This window comes from Melospiza melodia, chromosome 12 (assembly GCF_035770615.1).
Source record: "Melospiza melodia melodia isolate bMelMel2 chromosome 12, bMelMel2.pri, whole genome shotgun sequence".
Taxonomy (NCBI): domain Eukaryota; kingdom Metazoa; phylum Chordata; class Aves; order Passeriformes; family Passerellidae; genus Melospiza; species Melospiza melodia.
Window position 1 is genome coordinate 11,243,865 of NC_086205.1, and position 14,440 is coordinate 11,258,304.

A 14,440-nucleotide genomic window follows, 5' to 3' on the forward strand; every position below is an offset into this window, starting at 1 on the left:
TACTTGTGCTGGGTTTAAACCTATGCTATTTCATTTTGAATGCATGGCAAGGGTTTTTCCCTTGTTAGGCAGATGCACTACCGGTACCCACAGCACTCAGAAAAAGCAAAGTTCTTTATCTCACCCACAGCCAGGCACACACAGAGTTCCACATGGCACACAAGCAGCACCTGGGCACAGAGGCTGCCCAATGCCCCCCAGGCCAGCATGAGTGCAGAATACACTCATATAATGAACACAGGCTGCATCGAAGATAACATGGTTTATTTCTTCATGATATTCAGATTAAAATGTATCAATGTATTTATCACAATACTACATTTTAGGACAAAATCATCAGTGCTTTGAAAGGCTTCATAATGTTTATTCATTATAAATAGTAAATATTTACTGAACTTTTTACATGAAAGACATTTGTTTTTTGTTTTCTTTTTTTGATTTTTTTGTTTGTTTGTTTGCGTTTTTCTTTTTTTTACAACACATTTTGTTGTAGAGGCTGCAACACAAAGATAATATTTCATTTTTCCATCACCCTTAAGACCGTTGTGTGAACTAACCTCTGTACTGAACCTAGTCTAACTCACTACTTCATAGTCCTTAACTCTAAAAGGAATGTATTTGTGTTCTGCCTCCCTCTTTGTTCCAAGAATAGAGAGAAATAAATAATCCCACCTTCCATCATCCTCTTCCTCTCAACATCACAAAACACAAATTTATTGACATTCTAAAATGTCACAATGCAAACTTCTTGTAAACCTTGGTTCCTATAATTATACTGTCTATATTGGATATTGCTGTATAATTTAAACAGATGTCTCAAATACAGGTCCATCTCGGTCTATGTCCTGTACAGCACTAAAAAACATGTAAACTTAATCATTTCTTCCTATTGTTTCCTGAAGATGACCTTTAAATCATGATTAGCAAGCTGGATTTCAGTAATCCAGCAGACTGCAACATTTCTGTATCTTATCATCAGGAATTATGCACTGCAAAAATAAAAGTACCTGCAAAAATATAGTTCTGATTCTATATCTATGACTTTGGATGATCCCAAAGTTTGTGTGAGGTACACAGTATTGCACATTGCTAGGCAGTTATGAAAAATCAGTCGTGTTGTTGGTGGGGTTTTTTGTCTCCCATATTTGTTTAAAAAGGTAAAACACACTGGGAAAACACATAAAAAAAGGTAAAATCTGGATTTCATGTTACACAAGATCTCCTCTCTTGGTAAAGCCAAACCTGTGAGCGACATTTCTTGACAAGGTGATTACAAAGCACAGCAAGGTAACCAATGAGTTGCTCGGGAAGTCTTTCACACTTATCCATCTTCCTAAGGACAGTGGCATTTCCTCTTGATGGCAATTTCCAGTGTGTACAGTGAGAGGCTCTTCCAACCTTGCTTCAGAAACGGAGCTGTTTTAAAGTTAGACTAAAGTCAGCACTGGATGTCAGATGAGTCAGAGTACACAGAGCTCAACTGCTCTAAGTTTAGTTTCAAAATGTTCCGTTTGTCCCAATCAATGCACATTAATTTCAACAACAAAAAAAAAATGGAATGTTTGCCAGGCTGTGATGTTAAATACTGCTCTGTTTTGTATACCCACTCATAATGAAGCATGTCACATTTATTCATTATTGCTTTTGGCCTTTGTCTTCTGTATAGCTTTGTCCAGCCTTCAAAAGTCTACTAAAAGCTATGACTGGAGAGAATATAACAAGCTTGTTTCTCTCAGTGGGACTGCCCCAGTTTAGGCTGCACCGTGTTGAGAAGATCCCTCATATCCAAGCCTTGGAGTGAAACCGGAAAACAAGACCAGCTTTAACTTGAAGTGGACAGTTCATTTATGCAATATCTGGCTTCAGATAATGAAAGGCACCTGCAAAAAAGCAAAAGAAGCTTTTTAAGTCATGCTGTGACAACCTCACAGCATGGGGCCATGCCAACTACAGGTTGACAATGTCATATTTAATACTGATGTATCAAAGGAAAGGGACTAATATTTTTATTCCTAGGACAAGTTTGACAAAACTCTATGTATCTGGGATTATATACTGTAATGATTCTTGAGCTGACCTCATTAAGAACATGTGTTTCTAATAGTGGAATGCCAGCGGTTATTTCATTTTGGACAACTCTTATGTTTTACCTAATGGCAATCAGGTTTCATGTCTCAACAATTAATAACATCAAGATGTTGTTGACATCACTTAAGAAAATAATTATGCAGCAGAAATCCTGCTCGAACAATCAGCTATCTCACCAGTGCATGGCTTGGAGGAGAAGTAGCAGTGAGCCCTGAGGATCTCTGCTCAGAACTCCCTTCCTCACAGACAGACAGACAGACAGACAGACAGCTCAGGCTGTGGGCAGCCCAGTGCCCTTCCCAATGCCAGTGTGCCATACTCACTTTGGCCGTACTGGCCGTACTGGTAGCCCGTGACGGGGTCCATGCTGTATCCCGTGGTGCTGTAGGTTGGTGGGCAGTAGGACTGGGATGTGGGCAGGCTGTCTAAGCTCTTCATGTGCTCTAACCTCTGGCTGCAGCTGGCTGACACAGTGGTGGTGGGCTCCAGGCCCCCAGTGAGAGGGGACAGGGCATAATCAGTTTGGGGCTGGTGAGGCACACCACCGTGGTTAGTCAGGAGTCCCATTACCTAGAAAGTAGAAAAATAGAAAGAGTTAAAATAGATTAAGAACTCCATTGCTTACAGAACCACAGAAGTTCTCAAATCTATAACTTGATTTCCTAAACCAGGTAGACTTGATACTTGAACTGTGCTTTGAGTAGCTAATCCCAAGAGGAAGTAGAATTCGATTGCATCATCCACCAAAAGAAAATCTGATGGCTAGCAAGCAATAAGACATGATACTGGGGCAAATAAGGAATAAATTTTAACTTTTATGGTTTTAGAGTGCCTGATCCCAGCCCCAGCTGGGAGTTCTGCAGATGTTCTTGCTTGAGGATGAAATTATAAGAGAACAGAAAGAGAACAAAGTTTAACCATGATGTCCTGCATGATCTACAAACATAAAAAGCTGTGAAAAAGCTGACACAATTTTCTTCTCCAAGATCAGCAACCATTACAGTGAAATCAGTTTGGAGCACATCCCAGTAGTACTGCTGGTGGAGGTAACAAAGAACACCACAGAATCCTGATGTTCTGGGGTAGGGAAAGGGGCAGAGCAGCTGTACCCCCACTGCTGCATGCCCTGTGAGCTGTAAAGTGTGTGCAAGAGTAAAATGCTGGTTATCATTAAAGCAGTTATTGATTCCAACATCTGAGTTAGAGGACACAACAGAAAGGGTCAGGCACTCCAGAGCAACTTCAAGTCAGCTGTGACTCCTTTATTAAACTGCTTTTACAGGGACAGTTACGAAATCAGTAGCTGAAAAGTGTTTACTGGAAAATACATGCTTGTCCCTATAAAAGCCCAGCCCCCCGGGCCATAATTTCCAGTAGGAGAGCAAGAAATAATTTCAAAAGCATCTGCATTTTTAAGCACAAAACTACAGAGAAACTTCTTGTTCAAAAATCTCTCCCGTTACAAGTTGGTGAACATTTCCTCTCCTGGTACACCACTGCAGAACATTTTAAAAGTAAGTGTATGACTGAGATTTGCTTACTTTTTGCTGAAATAAATTGCACTTCAGAGCCTGACAAGCATTCTGCAGCTTCTAATAGACAGGTGACATACAGCTTCTGCCAAAACTGCATATTGTGATAATTTACAAGCTGTTCTTGCTCCAAAAAAGTATTACAATTATCTGACATGTGCTATTTGATAATCATTTTGCTTTGCAGCAATTCTTGCCATAAACTAAAGAAAGTTTTTTAAAAATAGAGTCTATTTTTATAGACTAAATTAAACCTCATAAAAACAGATCTGTTTCCTGAGGTTCTGATACTCCTCCTGAAATTGTACTTATTTTCCATCACAAACTAAAAAGTATTGTTATTGCAGGGAGCTTGTGTTTCCAGCTCTGAGTTGTTTGCTTTTTTGTTGGCTTGGGTTTTTTTCTTAATAAACAGATGAAATATGATCCAGAGATAGTGATTTGGGTAGGAAAGAAGACCTACCCAGTTTTTACACATCTGATTAGGAAAAGAGCAGGAGGTAGAAACAGAGTAGCTCAAAAGGAGAAACCCAGATCCCTGCATTGAAAACACACAATATGTTTGCATCAAATGCACCCAAGATATCTCACTGAAAAAAATTGCTGAGAAAGAAGTTCAGTTACTACACATAGCACTGGAATGTTCACTTCTGATTCACTGGGCTGAAAAACATGAATTTAGCCAGTGGTATTTGCTGAATGTTTCACAAACTGAAGTATTCATGCAAAAACAAATTACAAAATATATCTAAAGACTGCATTCAGATATTGAAATCTTATGACTTTCCAATTGTTTTTTATAAACTTTTGTTTATAAAAACAAGATGAATTTGGATTTAGGATGTAAGATATTTTCTATTTAATTCAACAAATACATTCAATGCCCAAAACCTGTTAAAAGACAATAATAATATTTTTCTTAAGAAAAAATAATAAATATATAAATAAATAATTGTAAATAGTAACAAAGATAGTAACTGTGGTTAGTAATAAAACAACTCTGAAATCACCACAGATTGAAAAATCATGTTATCTGTACATTTTGTGCCAAAACTCCCCAAAAGTTGAAAATACTGGGCTCTCAAGTTTTTGTTCTAATAATTCGTTGTGAAAACTTTAAAATTTCTATTATTTTAGCAAGCTTTTCTCTTTCAGAACTTCAAAATATTTTTCTTATAACTTTGGAATTTGATATGGTCCAAAATGTAGCATGGTTAATGACCTGACATGCATCAGCAGGACACAGCATTAGAACCCATGTTCATTCAGGTTATATTAATCCTTGTCCTTTGAAATTAACACTAGTAGAGTTAAAAGAGAAAGAACTAAAAAAAATAAAGGGATAACTTAAACATTTACATTAAAAATTACTACTTTGGGAAATATTTATGTTGGCAGGAGCATAACGGTTTTGACTACGGTTTAAATTGCACAGGGGTTTGTCAGAAATCTCAAGCGCACAGCCCTTTGCATTGCCGTGCAGGGCCAGTGTGACACCGATATTTGCAGGACTTCCCCACGTTTTGCTCCAAGTTCAAGAGCAGAGAGAAGGGGCTGGGCTGGGCTCCTGTCCCAGGGGAGCTCCTCTGTGCCTCAGGGCTCTCACATCGCTGCCTTGGCTGCCAGCACTTTCAGAACCAATTGCTAATTTGGGTAAATAACTATTTTACCAACTGCGGATTTCAACTAGAGGTTTGTTTTAATTTAATGTTTTCAATAGAATAAAGCCTGAGACAAAATTTGGACTTTGCCAGCAAAAAGAGTGAGCTCAAAAACTTTCGGATTGGAAGCTATTTTAAAGTTGGAGATTTGTCTTGGAATTTAAACTGAGTCCATACAGAATCTCAAATGTCACTCAAACATCAGTAGCAACTCTATTTGGATTGAGATTTCTTTTCTTTGGCAAAATGAAAATTAGCATTTAGTGAGATTTATTTAAGTTTTTAAATTAGAATATAATTAGGCATAATTTTACTAAGTGGGTGTGCACCTAGTAAATATTCTGGAGCAGAACTCACTGAGCTGTCTGTCTCTGAGCTGGAGAAAACTGAAGTCTGAACAGTAACCAACTTCCCAGAAATATCTTCCTCAGAAGCCTTCAGAATCATCCTGCAGTTGATTAGTATCTAAATAATTCGATTTTTGGTCATGTCTGTTTTGAAAGCTCCAAGGGAAGTAGCCCCAGGGCAGGAGCCTTTGCTACGGTATGTGCCATGACCTTCTCACCCATACAAGGAGTTACAGGAAGGGCATGGCTAACTTTCACCTAATCAATTAGAAATCCATTAACGGGCCATGTCTGCAAGTTGCTCAGCATCCTCAGCTTAGCTGCACAGGAGACACACAAGGATCTGAATTTTGCAGCTCAGATCTTCTGTGGGTATGAAGCAGAATAGTTCTAAGTAAATGGATATGATTGCTTTATAATAGTTAAGGTAGAAAATAAAGGTATTCAATCTCTATACCATCCAAATTACTGGAAAACATGTGCTTCCTTCTAAATCACTTTGGGAAAGCTAAATTAGTAAGTATCAGCCTCACTGACCCAGAATCCAAGGACAGAGCTAACTCTGCATTAAAGTGATACAATAACTATTCTATTTCTTTTAGAGAAAACTCCCATAAACACAAAACAAAAATCAGATTGAAGTTTTTTAACTACATATATTTTGCTCTCACCTTTTACAAAACACACATAGGAATGTTAAGGCACAGTCTTTGTGCTTATACAATAAAATACAGTATACAATTGATTAAATCACTCTATTAGAAAACAAAGGTGAAATCAGGAATAAGTAAAGGGAACACAGTGGACTGCTCCAACCAAAGTCTGCAGGAAAGTTTTTAGAGAACACATCTGAAGCAACCCTAAATATTCATTAGGACAAATCCCTTGCTGGTGGAGTCAGCACAGAATCACCAGCTGAGGGTACCATCGAGAAAGAGAACTCGAGGGATGAAAGCCTTAAAGGCATGAATACAATGTCTGGTCCATTATCAGCTGCTGGAAATAATTCTATTATCAACAAAATAAAGGCCATTAAACTACATTTTTAAAAAGCTTATTTTATAGAAATGAAACATTCTGGCTGTTAACATGGTTAGTATTTGAGAATGCAGGACCCTCCATAGGCACAATAAAATTCTCATATGTTTTAATTCATTTACGCATGCTTGTGTTTAATATGCTTTGTGACCATGCCTGCAATTAATATGATTTATGAGAAAAGAACATGTGCAATATTTTTTTGGGTACAGTGATACTATTTTTCCCCTCCTGTGAATGAAAGATTTAATGAAACAGCTCAAGGAAAATGGTTGGCAGTTAACATATTAAGTTGAACTGACAGAACCATGAGTAAACTTTAGCACCGTTAATGATATCCTCTTATCTGACCCTGACACATTTGCAGCATGTAATTTACAGAAGCTCTGTCCAGGGAATCTTGACAAATGCTCCTAACGATGTCAGGGCAATGTTCCATTCTAATGTAAAACAGATGTGGGTCAGATACCCTCATTCATCACTAACACTGAAAATTTTAAACTCCTTCCTAGATGAATGGCATTACCTGCTGTTAGCTCTCTTCACTGTAGAGAAATCTCTCAAAAAACAAAATATTGCATAAGAAAGAACACAAAAAAAGGATTGTTATCACTCACTATAATGAGTGGTTTTAGAGGATTAATTAATTAGCTATATGGATCTATAGCTATAGGATCCTAGAACCACACTGCTGATTCATTTTATATATATGAATATTTCTATTGAATAAAAGAAACCTGACAGAAAGCAATTTTTGCCAAATGGCAAGACCTGGCAACCACTTACTTGGTTAATGAAAATAAGAGAAAATATACTGACTTTGGACATTGATGATCTGACGCTCTGCATACTCATATCAATGAGACCTGATACTGATTTCACACCACCAGGTACCACTGGTACCTACACTGGAATTGGAGAAGGTGCACTGGTGCTCATTTAGGATAATTAAGAGGATAACTTGATTCTTTCATCAAATACATTTTTACCTACAGACAACTGCCAATTTTCAAAGCATTATTACAGTCTATCACAAAACTCATGTCTTTTTAAAGTGCTATATCACAGAGTCCCAGAACTTGGTACATCACGAAAATAATTCTAAGATCAGCTAATTCTTGAGCCCCTGAAAAGAAACCAAAGATCACTGAAAAGGCAAAACAAAGCTCAAAGATGAACATATAATTTATGAATATATAAGCATATCTATGCAATTAAACATCTCCCAGCTTTTTCAGGCAGCCCCAGAGACTGCAGTCTCGTGACTTTAAATGGTCAACTATGGCAATATTACTCAAAAGAAGTCATTAAAAGCCTAAATTTGGTATTAGGTTGCTCTTTGCCTGTGAACTCTCCTCCTTCCACCTTCCATTCAGCCCCAAACACAAAAGAAGGATTCTGGCTATTCTGAACACCAGCCCAGCTGTCACTAGCTCAGCTCTCACACACCTTCCCTCAACAATCGGGATGTATGGATTAATTATGGCTGAAAGCAAAACAAACCAAAAGAGAAAAGTTAAGGTGGACATTCAAAAAGATACAGTTTAAACAGTCACCTGTTTATTTTTCTGCTATATTAATGTATTTAGTAAATATGTTATTTACAAATATATACTTCTATAAAATATAGAATATTTTATATAAAATATTAGTATATAAAATAAATAATAAATATAAAATAAATAATACTTGTAGTTATTTTTTACTCACTAACAATTACAATACTATTGAATCTCATCTATTTTGCTCAGAGAAACAAGAAATAATAAATCCCATTGTCTGAACTTTAAATTTAAAAAAAGAAGAAAGAACAAAAACTCGTGGTCATGAAGATTATGTCATGTGAATTAACTTTCTTACTCACTAAGGAATCCATGCCCTGTCTCATGTTCTTGGGTCAATAAGCAAAGAGCTCTCAAAGCCAAGTGCATCGTGCCAAAGATCATAAGCTTCTCATTGCTGTGGGACTTGAACCCAAATGAAATGTTTCTGTGGGCAACCAGCTCGAGGTAATCCAACAGAAGGTATGGGGAAAAGTATAATGAATTAATAGTTGCTTTTTTTTCATTGCTCTTGTCCCCCTTAATGAGGGAATGAAAACTTTTAGCCCTGGTTCCTGTGGGTCCCCTAAAAACAGAGTTAATAAGACAATATGAACATATCTAACCGATTCGACAGCTGCCATCGGTTCCATACGTCAGGTTAATGAAAACCAAGTGCTCCCAAAGACTTTAGAGAAGCCCATTGCCTAAGATCCACCTCACCAAAAGGAGTTACAGGGTAACTCTGAAACTCAGGCAGTGAAATGTTTTGACAGTAGAAGAAAGAAACCTTGAAAGAGCTTGCCTCTGTACTACTGTTCATGGAAAAGTTTGGGATTTTCTTATCAAGATTATTCCTGAGCTCCAGGTAATGGCATGAAACTGCAAACTTTGTTAAAGGCTGTTATGATCTCCTACACAGCCAATTCAATATTCAATCCACTTCCCATTTTCAAACTGCAGCCTTTAAAGCTACAGGTTTGATTCAATTATGGGGGAGAAGGCAAAGAAGAGGAAACAGTAGATCTGAGAAGTTTTCTAAAGGACAAGGAGGAAAAACAATTATGCCTAGCAGGAGACAGGTTACACATGTTTGTTCTTCTCCTGGTAAAATCTTAAAACTGAAGTGCTGTTTAAGCCTGGATTCTCCTAGGTTAAACAGGTTAAATATCCTACAGGTTAAGTATCCTAGAAGTTAAATATCCTACAGGTTAAATACAGGAAGCAAACAAACTCACAAAGCAGCAATCCCAGCAGAGTATTGCTGCTCCACCTGGATCCACAGCAGCCAGAGCAGCACTCTCCAAACCAGCAAACTGCCTGACCTGGTGTAGGGAAAACTCTGCTCTCTGACACTAATAAAAAGCACATGAGGAGGTCAGGGGATGCTGATGTACACCAGAAAAGCCTTTTTCCTTATCTTAAATGAAGCAGTTCAAAATACTGATATCCTGTCTTTAAAACAATCCGCCCTTCACCAAGGCCATCCACCTGAAGGTGGGAGACAAGTGTTTCTGCAGTCACTGCTCTGCTTCAGAGCAAAAAGTCAGTGATGGCCACTAATCATAAAGTGCCATGCCAATCCAAAAGCATGCCTAAGTCCTGTGTACATACATTAACATCCAGATATGCTGTCCCCTCATAATTCTGAGTTAAAAAACATTTGTTAAAAGAAAATTCACTGAGCAACTAAAACCTAATTTGAAAAGGAAATACAATATTGCCATAAATGTATTCATGAAAGGCAAGAAGCTGCATAATAGGCATAGAAAACATAAAAATATGCAATTTACATATATTACACACTAATAATCTCTTTTCTGACATTATATTTAAAGAGCCCTGGCTGAGATGGCATGCTAGCAGTTGAGTTGCTTTTTCATGAAATACAAACACTCCAGGCTGCCATCTCCCCAAGACATTAATCCCTGACTTTTTTCAGCAAAAGTCAACCCGTTGCATGCCTGCAAGACAGAGGTTCTCTCACCACATCCAGGTAGTAATGAATAAACCAGATGAGCAAGGAGAATAATCAGTCATCTGAAGGACAGCTGCAGATCTTGTCTTGATGTTAAAAAGTATTAAACAAGGCGGAACTCTTTCTGTTCTCTTATATTTTTACACAAGATCAACAACTTTTCAACACTCGGCTTGCAAGACAGCTATGTAGTGGAGCATTTTTCTTCCAAGAACTGAGAAATACAGTCCCCTCTTATGCCAAAATTCAAGGCTAACACAATAATAATAAAATAACATCACCCTAGGTGTCTCTGATTGTCTGCTACCTTCATCAATGTTTGCCTTAAACACCATATTTGTCCATCATATTCAAGAAAAAAGTCAGAATGGAACCATTCTACATAGAAAATAAAGATTCCCTGGTGTCTTTGTGTCAGATCCCCATTTGTAATAAACTGATGACAAAGAGGAGAGAGAGGTTTAAGTCTGCTAAGAATACGATCCTGTGTATCTTAGTATTAGATTTCATTCTGTATGTTCTAAGGATGGGGTTTTTTAATCACAAAATATTATCTGGGCTTCAGACAAAGCCCCCCTTCCCCCTCCCTGCTACAGCCACCATAAATTCAGCTTTAGACTCAGTTTGTCAGGAGCACTTGCCAGCAAGAGACACATGGATGGGTGGAAACATTATGTTAATTACTCACACACCCAGATTTATTGTGGTCAAAAATGCACTGGCTAGTAAATAGACCCTCTCTCTTTCTCATCTAAATTCCATGCACACAGGCAGGGCAGTGTATCATGCCCACTCAGCAGGAAAACGCCTGTTTCCCTTTTTCATGAAACCCCGAATGCAGAGCTGGCTTTCAACTTTACCTTACCTCAGCCTCTCTTCCAGCACCTCAGGAAGAGCCCTGAAGAAGCATGGAGAGGGGATGCACAGTGACACACCCCACAACTAAGGGACATTTCACACACCAACATTGTGACCAGCAGCTCAGGCTCCTTTGGGCATCAAGAGTTTCACTGGTTTGCTACAGTCCCACAATTTGCTGCACACAATTTACATGTTTCAAGCTGTATTACTGCTTTATATAAACATAAAGTCTGAATGTGGCACTTTATACATCTCTACATTTTAGGCATGTCCCTAACTCATTCTTTAGGCACCAAAACTGATATAGAGGAATTGTTGGCAATGCCACATGAATTCAGGTCTGGGTTTTTAATTTGTTTTCTTGATGGGAAGATTTTTAAGATCTGTTGAAGGTAATCATTTAGTTGCCAAGAAGTTGTTCCAAATCTAAATGGATATAAGTATTCTCCTCTATGTACTGAGCAAGGAAAGCATGAGGTCAATTTTAAAGGGGTCAGCATCCCCTAAACCCAGCTGTACCTGTTAGTAGAGCTGCTGGACACAGCCAGAAGTGCTAAGCACTGGGTTAGAAAAAGGCTTCAGAAGTCTAAGGAAAACAAATAAACAAACAATAAAACAACAGAAGACTCCTAGGGTAAAGACAGGGCTAGGTGTAAAAAGGACAGAATCTCATTTTGATTACATCAAACCTCAAATCAGCAAGACTTTGGCAGGAGGAGACCTGGCCTCACATTTTTGTCCCATTTCACCCAGCCATCACAAGATTTCTTTACTGTTGTTGTGCTCCACTTCTGTGTCACAGACAATAAAAGCTTTGTGAAAGGGGAAAAAAAGAGATCACATTTTCCATAGCCAGAACCAACACATATTTAAACTGACAATAACAACTAATTTTTATGGATTAACATTGAAAACCCAATAGATAATTATGTCAAAAATGTGGAAGTCTTGCACACTATGAAACTAGCCATTAAAAAAAAAGAAACAACTAATATAATGTCATGGATTTTGATGAAGTTTGCATTTAGAAATCCGAATTTTTTCAAACAAAATCTATTCAAGTCTTGTTGGAAGTACATCCGTTTGTTTTTCTGTTGGCATTTTTTTCCTGAGGTTTCAAGCCATGAAGTTTTGTACCACACTCCATGCTATAGGAATCTGTGAATCTTAATTACATTTACCGTTACAAAAAAGGGTTTATGAACTTTTGCCTTTGGGCAAAAATGTTTATTTCATTGCCTTTGTTATTCATTCTTTTCAACTCCAGAGCCTTTGAACTTTTCAGCTGCACAGAGTTATCACCGTTGCACAGGAACCAGGAACTGCACTCCCGAGATGCAAACCACAAGTTGAAGAAAACGAAGGAGGCAAAGATATACGAGTCGTTATTTTGGCCACCCTTTGTGCCATTAAAATCTCATTTTCTGCCTATTAGAATGCCCTCTCCCTGCTTAGGCAGTGGTGATAGTCAGTGATTAGTGTGTAATTGAGTATAATTGTCTTTTCACTTTTCATTTGTGTCATTCTGAGCTTCTCTCTGTTTTTCTAACCACTGAGAGGAAAAAAAGGTAGAAAGCAGATAAAGCTGTTAAAACTCTCACTTTCAGCCCTGAAGAGATTCCTGATTGTAATTATAGATTGCATCTTCTTTGTGACTCCTCAGAATTTAGTGGACATCTCTTTCCAAGCACCTGGGCAAAGCTCTTGTTAATAAAATAAACTACCATCTATTCGAGCTTTAACTAATAATGTCAGCTTCAGACAGATGCCGTGTGTAGGAAAATGTAACCAATCTTTTGACACTCAATTATCAAGGCAATTTATTAACCTGATTTCCTTAAAAGAGCTCACGCAAATTAGAAAAACAATTATGGTATTCATGCATTTATATATTGCCAAAGAGCAGTAATACTTCTAATTTATGTATTTATAACTCGATTACAGCTCATCTCAATACACATTGCTCAGTCCTTGGAAATCTTCTCATACAACTTGCCCATAATTTTCCTGGACAACTTGGTAAAATCTTGATGATGTTATTTTAATGAGATATTTTATTCACAGAAAAAATACAAGCTCTGTTTTCTGTACCTAGTCATGGATCTGCAGGAGAAGAGCAGTACATTACAAATGCTCGACAATTGGATGCAAACATGAAGTCCGCATGATTCCATTATAAATCAGTTGAAATTAAATATAAGCTATGACTCTTTATTCAGCCAGTAGAAGGAAAAAAATTAAAACAAAAAAAAAGGAAACTAGCAAACTGAAATCATGTGGCTTATATAAAGAATACATTATGGTTTAAATTTGGCAATTCATTATACTGTGGCCTGAGGGAATAGACTCTTTGGTTCTGGTATACAGCAAATCCTCTGTCTGAAAACACAGGACTGACCTGAGGTGAGAGGCCATTGCCAATGGCAGGGTTCATGGGATTGGAGGGCCCGGACGGAGGCACAAAGCTGTCTGTATAGCTGGAAAATCCGTGCCTGGTGCTGGGCAGGCAGTAGGCAGAGCTGCTCTCGGGGTTCGAAGGGAGGCTGCTTTGGTGTACAGTGCTTGGAGGGAGAGGCTGAGGTCTATGGACGGTGCTGCTTGGATCAGACACGGCTGGAAGCAGAAGAAATATGTTAATATGTTTTCCTCCTTTATTCTGGCATAATAAGTTCATTATGTGAAGCTCAGCTTAAGAGAACTGCATCAGAACTTGCATCTAAATACTGGTTAAGTAGAAAAGTAAAGCTATAATATTGCTGGACATTTAACCAGCCTGTCAGCTTACACAAAAAAAATCCTAAACAGACTGTAAATACCATAACAACAGGCATGCAGTTTTCAGACAACCTTTAGTGAGCACATATTGACAGCAATATTTTTTTAAAATATGTCTATATATAAAAATAAAGGAAAATATTTTATTTACTTATAAGACTGGCTTTCCTCTCCTGCTCACAGCTCAGAAATCCCACCATGGCTTGTATCAAGTCAAGCAATGGATGGGAGAAACCCTGGGCTTCGAAAAATTCCATCAATTAGAACCTCCACTGAGAGTTAGGATCCAAATCTCAAGGAGGAAGCAATAAGAGGACACAAATTATTTTATTAAATATTGCTCATAAGGTTTTTATTTAATACTAAAATTTAACAAAGCATATATTTGAGGGTCTGTTCCCTCCCACTCAAATCCATCAAAGATCACAGAATTTCTGATAATATTAAGAAAAATTTTTACCCTACTGAGACTGACTACTGACTGATGTGAGACAAGGTGGTCTGAATAGCTGTTTTTTCCACCCCCAGATAAATATTCAGAGTATTTACAGAAGTTCCAATGCTCCATCAATGATAGTCACAACAAAGACAGAGTGCACCCTTCTCCTTCTACATCACA

General features: G+C 37.8%; 1 protein-coding gene across 2 annotated transcripts in view; it reads right to left on the reverse strand.

Moving 5' to 3' along the window:
* Window positions 1-243: 243 nt before the first annotated feature.
* The window catches only part of PAX3 (paired box 3), a 74,863-nt gene continuing 60,666 nt past the window's right edge, over window positions 244-14,440 (reverse strand). For both annotated transcript variants that reach the window (XM_063166410.1, XM_063166409.1), the window contains exons 7-9: window positions 13,445-13,659; window positions 2,412-2,658; window positions 244-1,880 (exon numbers count right to left, since the gene is read on the reverse strand). In XM_063166410.1, coding sequence (XP_063022480.1) covers window positions 1,846-1,880; window positions 2,412-2,658; window positions 13,445-13,659 — 497 coding nt within the window. In that variant the 3' untranslated portion in view covers window positions 244-1,845. The remainder of the gene's footprint in view (window positions 1,881-2,411; window positions 2,659-13,444; window positions 13,660-14,440) is intronic.